Below are 18093 nucleotides of genomic sequence, written 5' to 3'. Positions count from 1 at the left end.
TCACAGTCTGAGGTAGTGAGGGCTAGGACTTCGACATGTGAGTTTTGGAGAGATGCAACTCAACCCATCACAGCTACCAGAGCCTGGTACAAGGTGCCGTTTGGAGAAATCCCTCTTCTCCCATATTCTGCTTCTGCCAGCAGCATGGAGGGAATTTCTACCTGAGATTCCTCTGTCTGCTTCTGGAAGCTTCTCACTCAGCCCTCCTCTAGGAGGGAGAATTGTCCCCGGGTGGGCCAGTGCCCGATCTTTTTGTTCATGTCCCCTGGTGGGTGGGGCTGCTGTGAGCATAGCGTCCCTTCGCCTGCCCAGTGTTTCTGCTGTGTCTGTCCCCATGGGGATGACCCAGCACACAGCCCCTCTCGTTCCAGCTCCTTGCCATGTGGCTGACTGGGACAGCTCATTCCAGGGCTGCTCTACAGATCCAGCCACATCATGTGTCCCTTAAAGGGTCACCTGAGCGGGCAGCCTGGGGTCTACTTTCAGGCTGAGAATCAGACCTGACTCTGTAGGATGGAATGTGCAGATGATCAAAATTTACAAAAATAGAGGTGATCGGCGTTCAATAACCACATCAATGAAAAGAGGAAAACACACTTTTTAAAAACAAAGTTCACTTTATTACATTAATTGTATATACTAAAAGGATGTGAAATGCAGACTTGTCTAAATTTTCTTGCTGATTCTCTTGAAGACAATGTCCCCCAGTGTCATGGTCTGAAAGCCAGAAAAGACATCATGAAACACTCATCTGATGTTGAATTGTAAATGATAGTTAAGCCCCCAGTATGCTAACATATGTAGTAATTCAAAGACTCCTCTGTTTTCTATAGGACCGGAGGAAGGGTTGGCAATCTTTTCTAAAATCCCATTGGTCACTTTACTTCCTCACGTGCAGAGTTGTCCTGCCTTTTACTGAATTCCTTTCTACATCAATGACTGTTACAGCAAGACCATCCAAACCAGTCCAATCTGATCCAATTTCTCAAAGTTTCATTGAGCACCTACTACGGACCAAACATGTGTTGAGCACTGAGGACAAGTGTATGGGGAAACACCTGGGCATCCAGCCTGGGACTTAGTAGGTAGTGCATAATTTCCCTCCCAAAGCTGTGGAGCCTATAAAAACATTAGATTCATTGGATCCGTAAGTGTTTGAGTTTTTGAGGGTTGCTCCTTTCTCCCCCAGCCCTTCCCTCCTGCTGATTCTCTTGAACAAGACTATGGCAATGATGTGGGGTGATGTCATCAGGGTGAAAAGGCAGCCCTTTAGTTTCAACAGCAATGAAATGAACAGAAAGATCTAGGTTTGAACCCTAGTTCTACAACTCATTAGCTGGATGACCCTGGACAGGTCAACCTGTCTATTAAGTCCCCCATCCTGCTTCCCTCACAGGACATGAGAGGAATAGGGGCAATGGAACATATCAAAGCCATTGGCCAGGACTGAGTCCAGGACAGCTTATCTACCACTGCCCTGCAGGTGCCTCTCTCTGCTGTGAATGTGCTGGGGACCGCAAATTTCATGGTTGACCCTCACTCTCTCCCTCGTTGAGGGATTTCTCCCCTTGAGCAGTGATCTGCCTCTGTTACTCTCCAAAATACAACCTGGGGGCAAGGAAGAGCCGGGGGGACACTGTACTATAACTGCAGGAGAAACACTGTACTATTCACTCCCATATGGGGGAGAGGACGTGGCCGACAGCCAGACACCAAGGGTGAAGTGGCACACACAAACCGGAGTGTCAGGTCCATAAGCTGCCATGAAATTGCCGAGAATACGATTCTCCTTATAAATGCCCAAAGGGCAAAGGCATTTACTGAGTTCCCTGGGCTTGCAAGGCAGATGGAGGCCTCTGCGTTCATTGGTTAGTGACGCAGAAGGGAAGGGTTATGGCTAACAATTACTGCAACGTCATAAAATAGAAAAAGCAATGAAACAGCCCAACTTTCTGCCAAACCAAGCCTTCCTTGAGCGTGGGTTCTGCGTCCATGGGAAGGTTGCTCCATGAATCAGAGGACCACAGGTGGGAATGAATGGATTTCTGTCCTCCAGCCCGTGAGCGAGACTTGTGTCCACATCCCAGCAGAGTCTAAGAAGTGTGACCTGTGCTGGTGGCTTTGCACGACCCTGTGTCTCCTACCAAGATCCTCTCCTATCCCATCCTATTTGGGTGTTGGGGGAGGAAGGGGAGAGGAGGCAGGGGATGGCAGTGAGGAAGGAAGGAAGTGGGGGAGGTAGGAGTGGTCGACCCTGACCAGGAAAGTGGTGGTGGAAGGACAGCCTGAAGGAACTGGGAGAGGCAGGGAAGCACCAGCTGGAGCCAGCACCGGCACATGGGGGGCTTTTGGTGAATTAGAAAAGTGTGCCCCTTCCTTAAGACACCAGACTTCTCTACTGGAAAACTGCCCTAACACACTGTACTGGTTTTATTAGAACAAGATGACTTACTAGCATGCATTGCAAGCCAGTAAGAAATGTACAAAGCTCCCCCGTCTCCAATAGGAGCTGGCTTCTCCTAGGGTGGTGCAGTGTATCGCCGTGGACTGCTGCCCTGTAAGACAGATCCAGCTCAGAGGAACCCTAGCTCTGCCATTTCCTGGCGGTATGATTGCCTCAGTTTCCCCATTAAGAAAGTTCAGTGTTGGTGGGAAGATTCGAGATAATGTGTGAAAGCTTCCTGGGCGCAGCGGGTGCTCAGTAAGTGGTAGCAGAGATTGACCCCTGGCTGCAAGCACGAGGAACCACAAGTCAGAGCGTCAACTTACGCTGATGGCTGTGTCACCGTTGAATTCAGTCACGGACTTGATGCCTTTGAGAGTTGTCACCAGTTTATTCTCACCTTCCAGCTGAACCACCGCCTGCATAGGACAGAAGGAACGGCCTGGGAGGAAGGGTCTGCGAGGGAGTAAACCTCTCGCTCATGAGGTTGGCTCCCCTGCATAGGTCTCTGCTTGCAGCAACCAAACCCTGTTCTCTGGCTCTGAACAGAAGTGAGGTGCGTCTAAGAACTGAAGAAAACGGCAGGGCTTCTTTTGCCAGACTTTTCATCTATGGGATGTGATCTAGGAGTCAGCATAAGACCCCTAAGCTGTCTCAAATCAAACACAAATAAAATTGATTCAAGTTGCGATTCTCCAAGCCAATGGAGGGAGGGAGTAGCAAAATTCAAAATCCTGGCCAGTTGGAAGAACACATATTTTTGCTTTGTATTATTTTATATTATTCCTTCTAGCACCTTTATCTTTCCTCTTGCGGTCTCCTTTTCATGCATCCGGGAAGAGGTAACAGAAACCCAGCACGGAGCAGAAGACACAGGCCAACGTTAAAATTTGCCTCCAAAACGGACAATTGTAAAAGGCCTGTGGTAAAACCCATGACAGCCTGCCCCTTACCGTGGGCCGTATAAGAGAAGTTCCCTCCTAAAATTTATCGCACATTTCCTGACCTGTAATGTTATATCTAGAGAAGCAGAAATCAAGAGCCAGCAGAAGAGGTAAAAAAAAGACCAACAGTTGTGCGGAGACAGATGCACAAAGTTGTCTGGGGTCGGGGGATGTTGGGGGAGAGGAGTGAACATGGCCACTCTGTGGTACTGGTGGTGCTGGGGTGTGTGGGGTTTTGGACGGAGGAACAGAGGCCCTTTGTGGGGGGCGCTCCCCTGCCTGGATCTCCCTGCCACCGCCTGCCCACCATCACACATCCCACACCCAGCTCTCATCGCACACCTCAGCCACAGCCCAGCGGAGGTGACACCGCCCCGCCCACTGCCTTTGTTCTGGGAAGGGTGACTGTGCCCATTTCACAGATGAGGTAGCAAAGTCTAGGGGCTCATTGACCAACCCACAAGGCTTGGTCTGAAGGCCTGCTTTGGTTCTTTGGTGTCACAGGCACCTCCTTCAGGAAGTCTCTCCCCACGACCACCAGCTCTAGGCTGAGCAAAGCCATTTCCTTTGGCTCACGGATGACCTCAGGGCTCTGTTAGGGGTTTTGCACAGACTGCCACTTGCCCGTTGCTGGGCCTGGGAGATTCTGAGTCTAAGACTCCCGCTCTGGGCCAGGTTCCCCATACCCTCTATATGGGAGAGCTCGGACCCTTGGGCCAGAACTCCTCCAGAGGGTCTCAGGAAACTGGCAGCTTCCCTAAGAGCTTCTTCCTTAAGAGCTGTCTTTGTCTCTCTGCCTCTCACCCCGGCAGTGGGTTCAGAGATAGGGTATCAGCAGTGGGAATTGTGAGGTGGGAGCCTTGAGGGAGGAAGCCTGGGGCCAGGCTCCAGGGAAAGTTCTGGAAGCAGAGGGTGGCTCGAGGGGGCACCTCCTACCTTGACCTTCTCCCCAGTCAGGAATTCCATCTCACACTCCTCCCCCAAGGTGAACTCGTTCTGGATCACTTTGGAGCCAGTGATGATGGTGAACTTGAAGTGGTTTCCGTTATGCACGACTTCTGACACCCCCTTGATGTCCTTCCCCTTCTGGATGAGGTCATCAGGCATACCTGGTGGAAAGCACTGGAAGTTCAGAGGTGGGCAGAGGTGGGAGCTGCAAGGTCACAAGAGAAACCCCGTGATGCGGAGGGGGAGGGGAGATGCCGTGTTTTCCCGGAGGCCCCAGCACTTTCTGGAGTCCTGTGAGCAGTGTGGGTTTTGACCTCTGAAAGGGAAGGTCAGTGGCCTGACCTGGCCTGATCTCATGCACCTACTATCTTGCCAGTTGGTTTATAAAAAATACACACCCCTCTGCCCGGGGAAGCTTTTCTCCGCTGAGCACCTGCTTCTTACTTGCTCTCCCTCTTCGTTCCTCCTACTTTAAAGCCTTCAGACTTTGCTCTTTTGAGTGTAAAGGATTTTGTCTTCCACATTCAGGGGACCATCCAGCTTGTCTCCCAAGCCAGGTCCCCCCCGAGAGTGGAAGGGGAGCTGTGAATAATTATGCCGGAACGGCAGGCACACAGCCAGACTGTGCCTGGCAAACCTATGTCCCCCATCCTTACCTCCACCTCTGCCACTGAGGCTCCTGAGGAAGATGGACAAGGTGTCCCTTGCCCGGGGACAGAGCTTTACGAATTTCAGAGCATGTCTATGTTGTTACATGAATTGAGCTTCATGAAAACCAGGTGCATGGACAGCGGTGGGCAGGGTCCTGTTGCCCAAGTGGGGGATGCAGGACACAGAGAGGTGTTACGACGTGCCCTACAGGAGAAAGTCCTAGCTCTCAGCTTCCCCGAATCTCCTCCTCTCTTTGCCTCTGCTGTCTTCCCCACCCTCTCCTCTCAGCATCCTTCCTTGTCCCCCCGCCCCTTTGCTCCCTCCCCCTGGAGGACACTCCCCTCCCCCAGCCCCACAGGGGACACCCGCTCATCTCCCAAGGCTCGCCTTCGCTCCTCCCAAGGCTTCCCTCGATGCCCTCCCAGGACCACCACATCCTCCTGTAAGTGACCCGGTGGGGTGGGGCGAAGGGATTTTAAATGTGTCTCCGGGAACTAGAGCCGGCTTCAAATCCCAGCTCAGTTTGGGATTACTGCCTGTGTGACCCCGGTTGGGATTACTTCACCTTTCAAGGCCTCAATTGCCTCAATTATAAAATGGGAAAAATAATAGTATCCAACTCAGAGTCTTCTGGTGAGGCATTCACGGGATGTTGGCTGTTCAGGGCTTAGCATGGGCCTGATGCTGGGTCAGCGCTCAGGACACGGTAGCGCATGCTTGATTGCATTTATTTCTTCTCTTTTTCTCTAAATTGTGACCTTGGAAACGTGGCTCATTGTAATCTGTCTCCATGGTATCTGCCCAGCACGGCACCCATCTCAGCGTGTGGTTGGCCTTGAATCAAAGTTTGTTAGAAGAATGAATAAATGGGGCTTCCCTGGTGGCAGAGCGGTTAAGAATCTGCCTGCCAGTGCAGGGGACACGGGTTCGAGCCCTGGTCTGGGAGGATCCCACATGCTGCAGAGCAACTAGGCCCGTGAGCCACAACTACTGAGCCTGCGCGTCTGGAGCCTGTGCTCCGCAACGGGAGAGGCCGTGATAGTGAGAGGCCCGCGCACTGCGATGAAGAGTGGCCCCCGCTTGCCGCAACTGGAGAAAGCCCTCGCACAGAAACGAAGACCCAACACAGCCATAAATAAATAAATAAATATTAAAAAAAAAAAGAATGAATAAATGAATGAACGAGTGAATGAACAGGGTCACACCATGAGGTACCAGTAGAGGTGGCTTCAATCCAGATCAGACCCTAGTTCAGTGCTATTTCCACTTGCCTAAGGCGTGGCCTTGTGCAGGGAGGACTAGCATGTGCTACGAAAGTAACAGAGCAGGACCCCTGGTCTGTGTAAAGCTTGGACCGCTCCTCGCATCCAGACCTCAGGACCCCAAAGGGCCACCACGTGTAGGACCAGACCGTCATGGCCATGGCCCCCAGCCTTGGCCCAGCACTCACCGACTGCCTTCATGAAGGTCTCGAAGTTTTCCTGGCTCTGCACTTGGTACTTGCCGGAGAAGTTCATGGTGGCGACGAAGCTCCCTTCACAGCTGAGTCAACAGCTCTGCTGGCAGGGCTGCCAGCGTGGGCTGATTTATAGGGGGCTCCTTCCCCTTCAAATGTAGGTCATAGGTCAGCCGCTGTCGACTCCTTTATGGCCAGGTTCAAACATTAACTCCTGAGAGCAATGGTCAACGATTAAAAAAAACCAGGCTGGGCGCAGCAGTGATTTGCTCCAATTCAGCAAACCTTGATGAGAGCCAATCAGGTACAAAGCCCTATGGCTCTGCAGACCTTAAGGTGCTGCTATCCCATGAAATGTGTGTGTGCGTGTACGTGTATGCATACATACCTACACACGCATATGTGTGTGTGTGTGCATGTGTATATGTGTGTATACGTATATACGTGGAGATGTGTATGTGTACGTGTGGATCTAGATTTAGACACTCAGAAAAATACCAAAGAATCCCTTTAATCTCAAAACCTCACCTTAGTTACCTTATGATCTCTTCTCATCTTTATCATCACACTAAGTTAATTTTTACCAAGTTGTCATCAGTCCCTAGAGCTGCTTTGTATTCTGGGAATTCCTCACAGGCTCCTCCACAATCCAAATCAATCTCCTTTTGGCGACTTTCCACTAACCACTTTGGCAGGGGTTAAGAATCCACCTGCCAATGCAGGGGACACGGGTTCGAGCCCTGGTCCGGGAAGATCCCATATGCCGCGGAGCAACTAAACCCGGGCGCCACAACTACTGAACCTGCGCTCTAGGGCCCGTGAGCCACAACTACTGAGCCTGCGAGCCACACTACTGAAGTCTGCGTGTCTAGAGCCTGTGTTCCGATACAAGAGAAACCACTGCAATGAGAAGCCCGCTCGCTGCAACTAGAGAAAGCCCGTGTGCAGCAAGGAAGACCCAACACAGCCAAAAAAAAAAATCTCCTTTTGGAAGTGTGAAAGGGTACCTTTACACCAGGTGTGTGGAGATTGAGATGCATTTAATTAGGCAGGGACAAGATAGGGGAAGGAAGAAGGTAGGACCTGTTGGACCCCCTGAACCTGTCGGGGTGCTCATGCCTCTATGTTGGCTTTCACAGGGCTCCCCCTGCCCTTCTGTCCTTCTCCCCCTGGTAGCCTCCTCTATGAATCCTCTGGGCTCAGAGAACACTTTGCAAGTACCTATATTGTCATTCCTACTGGGATTATTTCTCTCTGCCTTTTTTCCACTGTACTTCTTCCTTGGTATTCCCAATACTGGCACGTAGTAAATGTCCAGTTAATGACGAGTCAGCAAATAAAAACTGTCAGCAGATAATGAGTCCACGGTGTTTCTCGTTAAACAAAAACGAGAGATACAGAGTAGTCAGATTGGGCAGGGCTGGGCAGCCAGGAGATTAGTGTGTGTGTGTGTGTGTGTGTGTGTGTGTGTGTGTGTGAGAGAGAGAGAGAGAGGAGAGAGAGAAAGAGTCTTGAAGTCACAGAAATTAGTGGCCATTTCAAAATTTACCACTTGTAAGTATTTTTCCATAAAATTAAAAAAGGGTAATGACATCTCCCGCCCACAAGCTAAGTAAACACAAGAAGAGATAAGCCTAATTGCAATGACAAAGTTCAAGTGGCTTTCAAGAAAGAAAGAATCCCACTTCACGGGCCCAGCTTCTGATTTTTGTCCACTCGCAGACTCCAGCCCCCTCCAAGCCCCACCAGATATCCCCTCTCCTCACTTTCCCTACTCAGATGAGCAACGTGGAGGCGTGGGAGGGGTGACAGCCTCTTGGTAGCCAGGATATGACTGCCATTTACTTGAGGCCAGGCACCTCTGCACTTGGATCTGATCCCAGGATGTCTGCAGTGCCCGTTTCCCCACTTCCTGGGTGTTTCAGGAGATGCCATGTACTTCACTAGAGGCAGGGCTGCAAGAGGGGAAGGACTTGAGTTTGGGTCCAGCTCTTCTGGCTAACAGACGTGTGACCCTGGACAAATCATTCAACCTCACTGGGCCTCCACTTCCTTATCTAGTAAATGGTCCTGACATTCTCTGCCTTGTGAAAGCCCTGTGTCAACCCAAGTCCTTCAGGAAAGTGAAGTCAGAGGGGATCAGAGCACTTGGCGTCTGCTTGTGCCAGGTGTCCAGAGGTATCTCCAGCCCAGGGCCGACTTTTATGTTTATCTCCTGACTTGGGGACTAGCTTCCTTCCCGTCTCCCTGGGCCAGTGGTAATGTCTCCAGGTGCCCCAGCCTCAGCTCACTGCTTACTTCTCTGACTTACAGTTCCTACGGTGCTCCTGGCATCTGGGGGTTTTCCTTTCTTTCCTGAGACCTCAGCTGTACATCGGAAAAGGCAGTATGGTCCCAGCTGTACATTTGATGCGTCCTGAGGGAAGAATTTGTATCAGCTTCGCGGGCCATGTCATCAGTCCTGCAAGTCCTCTGTTTTTATCATGTGCTATTTCAAATCTTTTTGGTGGGGGGACTTCTCTAGTGGCACAGTGGATAACACTCCGTGCTCCCAATGCAGGGAGCCTGGGTTCAATCCCTGGACAGGGAACTAGATCCCACATGTATGCTGCAACTAAGAGTTCGCATGCCACAACTAAGGAGCCCACATGCTGCAACTAAAGGAGCCCTGGAGCCGCAACGAAGGAGCCTGTGAGCTGTAACCAAGGAGCCCACTTGCTGCAACTAAGACCTGGTGCAACCAAATAAATAAATAAATATTAAAAACAATCTTTTCGTTGGAATTTCAGGATGTACATCCTTTGACGAAAACTTTTAAAAGACATTCTTAAGCCTTGCTTTTCATATGCTTATTCTGTCTCTTCAATCATTGTAAATTCCTTCAAGAATCCCCCCTATAAAAACTGTCCGGTACCTAGAATGGGATCTGCCTTGAAACCACTCCATGTCCTTGGCCTTTTAGAGGTCTGCCTCCTTGAAGAGGCCACAGTGGGACAAAAGGACAAATATGCCAAACAAGAATTGTGGGTTGTGGTTTGCCCTGTAAAGGGAATCACACTTACACAGACTATACTGAAAAACGCATTCAGCAAAATTTCCCTTTACGCCAGAACTTTTAGGAATATCCCTATTGTGTAAAGTGAGACTTTCCTGTGATTTCCTTTGGGCCCCCCAGTGAGTTCGCCTTTCCCGTGACACGGTAGAGTAGAAAATCCTGTGAATTACGGGGCAGGGAGTGGCACTAACTTGAGGGCTGATGTAATCAAGGAAGAACTCAAAACTTATCTGCAAGGCTGGTTCCTAAGTCTCCGTGTTGGCTGTAAAAGCTAATCATGTTTGCTTGTCCTGTGTCCCTGTGTCCTTATGTCCCTTGCCCTCTGAGGGTTGGAGGCTTCCAGTTGGCTTCAAAGTCAGCCTGACACTTCAAAGTGAAATCTCTCTCCAGCAGCCCTTGGTCAACTAGCCACCCCGACCCTGCAGCCCTGCATTCTCTCTGCCTTAGAATCATCAGCCCCTTAGAGCCAGAATGGTCACTCCACTGACACCCCTCCAGGCTCAGCTCCACAGTCCCTCTCCATATAGCCCTCCTGGGGGTTCTGTTCCTCTAGATTGACATCCCCAGTCGTCACTTCTATTTGATTCCATGAATTCTATCACGTTAAGAGTGATAAAATGCGGCTTCCACTAATTGACTACTAAGTAGGTGCTTTCTCTGAAAATTCTTCCTGAATTCTCAAAGCAATACTCTAAGGTAAGCATTATTATCCCCATTTTTCAGGAGAGAAAAGTAAGGTAAGAAGAGGTTAGTAATGGCTACCTGGCTACCCAAATAGGAAGTTGCCAAATAGGAGCTTGAACCCCATCTGCTGGACACAAAGCTTATGGGGTTTTTTTTGTTTTGTTTTGTTTTTGCGGTACGCGGGCCTCTCACCGCTGTGGCCTCTCCCGTTGCGGAGCACAGGCTCCGGACGCGCAGGCTCAGCGGCCACGGTTCACGGGCTCAGCCGCTCCGCGGCATGTGGGATCCTCCCGGACCGGGGCACGAACCCGCGTCCCCTGCATCGGCAGGTGGACTCTCAACCACTGCGCCACCAGGGAAGCCCAAAGCTTATGGTTTTGACTTTTGTTTTTTCCACATTATAATTTTTAAAGGTATATCTTGGTTATTCTGATAAAAATTCTTCTAAACCAGAGCTTAACATTACCCTCTCCATGGAGCACGGGTCTAGAAAATGTTGACAAGACAATAGTCCAGGTGCTGTTGACCTCTTGAGTCATTGATGGTTGGGTTACTGTTGGTTTAGAAATGTCCTGTTACTCTAGGTCAAATGACTGGACAGTCCATGTGCATGAAGACTGATCTCGAAGAAACGAAACGTCCTGAAGTGGCTGCTGAGCCCTTGTCCAGTAGAGGCGCCGTGCAAAGCATAGTTTATTGAATTCTAACTCGTTGAGCTAGTATCTGCTGTTCTTCCTGTATTGGATTTGCTGGAATATCCAATTTGGGCCGCTCTGGAAGCACTCACCTGGAGCTTCATGGTGACTGCATGCATAATTCTGTTCCCTCCTCCAGGGTAGACTTTTCCCAGCCTCGGATCCCACCGAAGCCACAGGCATCGGATAATTCATCTTCTTCTTAACTATTCACTCAACAAGCAATACTCTGACCTTCTGTGTGAAGTTCCTGCAGGGGTCATATTTTGAATCTACAAAGGAACTCCCTGTCTAGTAAGGAGCATGAAGAGAGTCAAAGCTGCCCTTTGAATAGCATGAAGTTTAAATAATACTTCAAAATGTAGGGGATGATTGAATTAAGAGTAAGAAGTAATTTTAAAAATTTATTTATTTATTTATTTTATTTTTATTTGGTTGCACTGGGTCCTAGTTATGGCAGGCGGGCTCCTTAGTTGTGACATGCATGGGGGGATTGTGTTCCCTGACCAGGGATCAAACCCAGGCCCCCTGTATTGGGAGCACGGAGTCTTAACCACTACGTCAGCAGAGGAGTCCCAAGAAGAGATTTTCCGGTCAGGGAAAGAATCAGGATAGTTTCATGAACAGAGAACAAAAAAATATACTGTTGTTGAAGAAAGGCGTGTCATTTGGGGAGGAAGGATAGAGAGGAGGATGGAAGAGTCTGTGTAGGGGAACCGGAGATGGGAGCTGGAGAGGGAGGCCACAACCAGATGGTGATGGGGAGGCTGGACTGTATTCCCTAGCCTATAGTTTCCCCAAATGGGATATATATCAGTACAAGAGATGATTTTAGATGGCATATAGATGGACAATTTACATATTAATAGTTTTGCACTTAGTCGAACATGTATTAGAAAAATATACATCAACGTATGACCTCATGAATATTATTGCCTTGGATAAGGTCAGGTTGTTTTTATTAAGGAGTCATTTAGAGAAAAATAGTACATAACTAGCGGTACAGGAGTCCAGGGTGGAGAACAGATGTTACCCTAGGTATTTCAAATGCAGGAATTGAATATGGGAGATTGGTTACCAAGGTGATGGAAGAGCTGGAAGAGCAAAAGGGAATTCGAAGCCGCTGATGCCTCTGGGCTGGAACCCAGGGGTCTACACCTGGTTCTACAAGGTTGGAGGTTGCTGGTACCTTCAGTTCTGGATCCACCTTGACCAGGCTGCTGGAATCTAGAGCCACTGCACTCCTGCTGTCACAGCAGCAACCATGAGAACTTCAAGTAACTGCTGCGGAAGGAAGAGGGTCTCCTCCTGCTGATTTCCAGTTGCCCTCTGGTTGGGTGATTGCCATGCCCTATGTCCTAACAGAAGAGCAGCTGGCAAAGGAGTTCAGAAAATATTATCTGTAGACTCCAGCCCCCAAAACACAGAGCCGAGTGGTGAAGTGGGGGGAAGGGGCCAAGAGACACAGGCAAAAAAAAAAAAAAAAAATCTGGGCACAGGACATAAGGAGATGTGACAGCAATAAAGTAGGGAAGCTGATATGCTAGTGACAAAATTTTAGATATTGCTATGCTAGGGGATGGAAAGTCAACCAAAGTTCTTAAGCAGAGGAATGCTAATCAGATTGTGATTTTGGAATATTACTCTCTAGGTAGCGTGAAAGACGGGCTGGATGGAGAGAGAGCTGGAGGTGGAGAAATTGGTTAGGAAACTCCTGCAAAACTTCTGGCAGGAGAGGAGAGGAGCTGAACTTGGGAGGAGGTGAGAGTGTATGAATTGGAGAGCTATTCTGTGATTGTAACTGAGAACATTTGGGGATCCGTTAAAGGTGGGTGAGAGGGAATGGGAGGAGTTGAAGATGCTCCTGGAAGCCCCAGTTTGGGTTACCATGGCGATGTTAACGCCATCCACACAGGTGGGAGATGTAGGGAGAAGACAGTCATCCTTGCCCCTTCCCTTTCCCCTCCTCCTAGCTGGAAGTATTTCCTCCTCACTCTGAACTCTAGTCACTATGCCTCTCTTTACTGTTTGTACCACTCTATCTTACAACCTTTCCTATGTTGTTTTTTTTTTTTACATCTTTATTGGAGTATAATTGCTCCACAATGGTGTGTTAGTTTCTGCTCTATAACAAAGTGAATCAGCTACACATATACATATGTTCCCATATCTCTTCCCTCTTGCGTCTCCCTTCCTCCCACCCTCCCTATCCCACCCCTCCAGGCGGTCACAAAGCACTGAGCTGATCTCCCTGTGCTATGCGGCTGCTTCCCACTAGCTATCTACCTTACATTTGGTAGTGTATATATGTCCATGCCTTTCTCTAGCTTTGTCACAGCTTACCCTTCCCCCTCCCCATATCCTCAAGTCCATTCTCTAGTAGGTCTGTGTCTTTATTCCTGTCTTATCCCTAGGTTCTTCATGACATTTTTTCCCCTGAGATTCCATATATATGTGTTAGCATACTGTATTTGTCTTTCTCTTTCTGACTTACTTCACTTTGTATGACAGACTCTAGGTCTATCCACCTCATTACAAATAGCTCAATTTCATTTCTTTTTATGGCTGAGTAATAGTCCATTGTATATATGTGCCACATCTTCTTTATCCATTCATCCAATGATGAACACTTAGGTTGCTTTCATGCCCAGGCTGTTGTAAATAGAGCTGCAATGAACATTTTGGTACATGACTCTTTTTGAATTATGGTTTTCTCAGGGTATATGCCCAGTAGTGGGATTGCTGGGTCGTATGGTAGTTCTATTTTTAGTTTTTTAAGGAACCTCCATACTGTTCTCCATAGTGGCTGTACCAATTCACATTCCCACCAGCAGTGCAAGAGTGTTCCCTTTTCTCCACACCCTCTCCAGCATTTATTGTTTCTAGATTTTTTGATGATGGCCATTCTGACTGGTGTGAGATGATATCTCATTGTAGTTTTGATTTGCATTTCTCTAATGATTAATGATGTTGAGCATTCTTTCATGTGTTTGTTGGCAGTCTGTCTATCTTCTTTGGAGAAATGTCTATTTAGGTCTTCTGTCCATTTTTGAATTGGGTTGTTTGTTTTTTTTGTTATTGAGCTGCATGAGCTGCTTGTAAATTTTGGAGATTAATCCTTTGTCAGTTGCTTCATTTGCAAATATTTTCTCCCATTCTGAGGGTTGTCTTTTAGTCTTGTTATGGTTTCCTTTGCTGTGCAAAAGCTTTCAAGTTTCATTCGATCCCATTTGTTTATTTTTGTTTTTATTTCCATTTCTCTAGGAGGTGGGTCAAAAAGAATCTTGCTGTGATTTATGTCATAGAGTGTTCTGCCTATGTTTTCCTCTAAGAGTTTGATAGTGTCTGGCCTTACATTTAGGTCTTTCATCCATTTTGAGTTTATTTTTGTGTATGGTGTTAGGGAGTGTTCTAATTACATTCTTTTACATGTAGCTGTCCAACTTTCCCAGCACCACTTACTGAAGAGGCTGTCTTTTCTCCATTATATATTCTTGTCTCCTTTATCAAAGATAACGTGACCATATATACATGGGTTTATCTCTGGGCTTTCTATGCTGTTCCATTGATCTATGTTTCTGTTTTTGTGTCAGTACCATACTGTCTTGATTACTGTAGCTCTGTAGTACAGTCTGAAGTCGAGGAGCCTGATTCCTCCAGCTCCGTTTTTCTTTCTCAAGATTGCTTTGGCTGGGCTTTGCTGGTGGCGCAGTGGTTGAGAGTCCGCCTGCCGATGCAGGGAACACGGGTTCACGCCCCGGTCTGGGAAGATCCCACGTGCCGCGGAGCGGCTGGGCCCGTGAGCCATGGCCGCTGAGCCTGCGCGTCCGCAGCCTGTGCTCCGCAACAGGAGCAACGGCAGAGGCCGCAACAGTGAGAGGCCCGCGTACCGCAAAAAAAAAAAAAAAAAAAAAAAAGATTGCTTTGGCTATTTGAGGTCTTCTGTGTTTCCATACAAATTTTGCGATTTTTTGTTCCAGTTCTGTGAAAAACGCCATTGACAGTTTGATAGGGATTTCACTGAATCTGTAGAGTGCTTTGGGTAGTAGAGTCATTTTCACAGTGTTGATTCTTCCAATCCAAGAACATGGTATATCTCTCCATCTGTTTGTATCATCTTGAATTTCTTTCATCAGTGTCTTATAGTTTTCTGCATACAGGTTTTTTGTCTCCTTAGGTAGGTTTATTCCTAGGTATTTTATTCTTTTTGTTGCAGTGGTAAATGGGAGTGTTTCCTTAATTTCTCTTTCGGATTTTTCATCGTTAGTGTATAGGAATGCAGGAGATTTCTGTGCATTAATTTTGTATCCTGCTACTTCACCAAATTCACTGATTAACTCTAGTAGTTTTCTGGTAGCATCTTTGGGATTCTCTATGTATAGTATCATGTCATCTGCAAACAATGACAGCTTTACTTCTTCTTTTTCTATTTGGATTCCTTTTATTTCTTTTTCTTCTCTGATTGTTGTGGCTAAAACTTCCAAAACTATGTTGAATAATAGTGGTGAGAGTGGGCAACCTTGTCTTGTTCCTGATCTTAGTGGAAATGGTTTCAGTTTTTCACCATTGAGAAAGATGTTGGCTGTGGGTTTGCCATATATGGTCTTTATTATGTTGAGGTAAGTTCCCTCTATGCCTACTTTCTGGAGGATTTTTAACATAAATGGGTGTTGAATTTTGTCAAAAAAATTTTTTCCATCTTCTGAGATGATCATATGGTTTTTCTCCTTCAATTTGTTAATATGGTGTATCACATTGATTGATTTGCATGTATTGAAGAATCCTTGCATTCCCTGGATAAATCCCACTTGATCATGGTGTATGATCCTTTTAATGTGCTGTTGGATTCTGTGTGCTAGTATTTTGTTGAGGATTTTTGCATCTATGTTCATCAGTGATACTGGCCTGTTGTTTTCTTTTTTTGTGACATCGTTGTCTGGTTTTGGTATCAGAGTGACAGTGGCCTCGTAGAATGAGTTTGGGAGTGTTCCTCCCTCTGCTATATTTTGGAAGAGTTTGAGAAGGATAGGTGTTAGCTCTTCCCTAAATGTTTGATAGAATTCGCCTGTGAAGCCATCTGGTCCTTGGCTTTTGTTTGCTGGAAGATTTTTAATCACAGTTTCAATTTCAGTGCTTGTGATTGGTCTATTTATATTTTCTATTTCTTTGTGGTTCAGTCTTGGAAGGTTGTGCTTTTCTAAGAATTTGTCCATTTCTTCCAGGTTGTCCATGTTATTGGCATAGTTGCTTGTAATAATCTCTCATGATCCTCTGTATTTCTGCAGTGTCAGTTGTTACTTCTTTTTCATTTCTAATTTTATTGATTAGAGTCTTCTCCCTTTTTTTCTTGATGAGTCTGGCTAATGGTTTATCAATTTTGTTTATCTTCTCAAAGGACCAGATTTTAGTTTTATAGATTTTTGCTATTGTTTCCTTTATTTCTTTTTCATTTATTTCTCATCTGATCTTTATGATTTCTTTCCTTCTGCCAACTTTGGGGGTTTTTTTGTTCTTCTTTCTTTAATTGCATTAGGTGTAAGTTTAGGTTGTTTATGTGAGATTTTTCTTGTTTCTTGAGGTGGGATTGCTATAAACTTCCCTCTTAGAACTGCTTTTGCTGCATCCTATAGGTTTTGGGTCATTTTGTTTTCATTGTCAATTGTCTCTAGGTATTTTTTGATATCCTCTTTGATATCTTCAGTGATCACTTGGTTATTTTGTAGTGTATTGTTTAGCCTCCATTTGTTTGTATTTTTTATAGACTTTGTCCTGTAATTGATATCTAGTCTCATAGCATTGTAGTCAGAAAAGATACCTGATACGATTTCAATTTTCTTAAATTTACCAAGACTTGATTTGTGACCCAAGATATGATGTATCCTGGAGAGTGTTCCATGAGCACATGAGAAGAAAGTGTATTCTGTTGTTTTTGGATGGAATGTCCTATAAATATCAATTAAGTCCATCTTGTGTAATGTATCATTTAAAGCTTGTTTCCTTATTTATTTTCATTTTGGATGATCGGTCCACTGGTGAAAGTGGGGTGTTAAAGTCCCCTATTATGATTGTGTTACTGTCAATTTCCCCTTTTATAGCTGTTAGCATTTGCCTTATGTATTGAGGTGCTCCTATGTTGGGTGCATAAATATTTACAGTTGTTATATCTTCTTCTTGGATTGATTCCTTGATCATTATGTAGTGTCCTTCTTTGTGTCTTGTAATAGTCTTTATTTTAAGTCTATTTTGTCTGATATGAGAATTGCTACCCCAGCTTTCTTTTGATTTCTGTTTGCATGGAACATATTTTTCCATCCCCTCACTTTCAGTCTGTATGTGTCCCTAGGTCTGAAGTGAGTCTCTTGTAGACAGCATATGTACAGGTCTTGTTTTTGTATCCATTCAGCTAGTCTATGTCTTTTGGTGGGAGCATTTAATCCATTTACATTTAAGGTAATTATCGATATGTATGTTCCTATTACCATTTTCTTAATTGTTTTGGCTTTGTTATTGTAGGTCTTCCCCTTCTCTTGTGTTTCCTTCCTAGAGAAGTTCCTTTAGCATTTGTTGTACAGATGGTTTGGTGGTGCTGAATTCTCTTAGCTTTTGCTTATCTGTAAATGTTTTAATTTCTCTGTCGAATCTGAATGAGATCCTTGCTGGGTAGAGTAATCTTGGTTGTAGGTTTTTCCCTTTCATCACTTTAATATGTCCTGCCACTCCCTTCTGGCTTGCAGAGTTTCTGCTGAAAGCTGTTAACTTTACGAGGATTCCGTTGTATGTTATTTGTTGCTTTTCCCTTGCTGCTTTTAATATATTTTTTGATAGTTTGATTATTATGTGTCTTGGCATGTTTCTCCTTGGATTTATCCTGTATGGGACTCTCTGTGCTTCCTGGACTTGATTAAATATTTCCTTTCCCATATTAGGGAAGTTTTCAACTATAATCTCTTCAAATATTTTCTCAATCCCTTTCTTCTTCTCTTCTTCTTCTCGGACCCCTATAATTAGAATGTTGGTATGTTTAATGTTCCAGAGATCTCTGATACTGTCCTCAATTCTTTTCATTCTTTTTTCTTTATTCTGCTCTGCAGTAGTTATTTCCACTATTTTATCTTCCAGGTCACTTATCCATTCTTCTGTCTCAGTTATCCTGCTATTGATTCCTTCTAGAGAACTTTAAATTTCATTTATTGTGTTGTTCATCATTGTTTGTTTGC

General features: G+C 46.1%; 1 protein-coding gene across 1 annotated transcript; it reads right to left on the bottom strand.

Annotated features, from left to right (window-relative positions):
- Positions 1-666: 666 nt before the first annotated feature.
- On the bottom strand, positions 667-6532 carry FABP1 (fatty acid binding protein 1). The gene is made up of 4 exons (XM_060169019.1): positions 6437-6532; positions 4324-4496; positions 2770-2862; positions 667-717 (listed from the first exon to the last, which is right to left on the bottom strand). The coding sequence occupies exons 1-4, from the start codon at positions 6501-6503 to the stop codon at positions 667-669; spliced, it is 384 nt and encodes a 127-aa protein (XP_060025002.1). The 5' UTR covers positions 6504-6532.
- Positions 6533-18093: the final 11561 nt, after the last annotated feature.

This window comes from Lagenorhynchus albirostris, chromosome 13 (genome assembly GCF_949774975.1).
Source record: "Lagenorhynchus albirostris chromosome 13, mLagAlb1.1, whole genome shotgun sequence".
Taxonomy (NCBI): Eukaryota; Metazoa; Chordata; class Mammalia; order Artiodactyla; family Delphinidae; genus Lagenorhynchus; species Lagenorhynchus albirostris.
Note: the sequence above shows the minus strand (reverse complement) of the source record. Positions and strands in the feature narration are given on the sequence as shown.

What these genes read in the sequence shown, in the direction of transcription:
- FABP1 (XM_060169019.1), bottom strand. Translation starts at nt 6,503, where the DNA reads ATGAACTTCTCCGGCAAGTACCAAGTGCAGAGCCAGGAAAACTTCGAG. An exon ending in GACCTTCATGAAGGCAGTCG is followed by an intron (nt 4,497 to 6,436) that starts GTGAGTGCTGGG and finishes GCTTTCCACCAG; the next exon opens with GTATGCCTGATGACCTCATC. An exon ending in ACGGTGACACAGCCATCAGC is followed by an intron (nt 718 to 2,769) that starts GTAAGTTGACGC and finishes TCTGGCTTTCAG; the next exon opens with ACCATGACACTGGGGGACAT.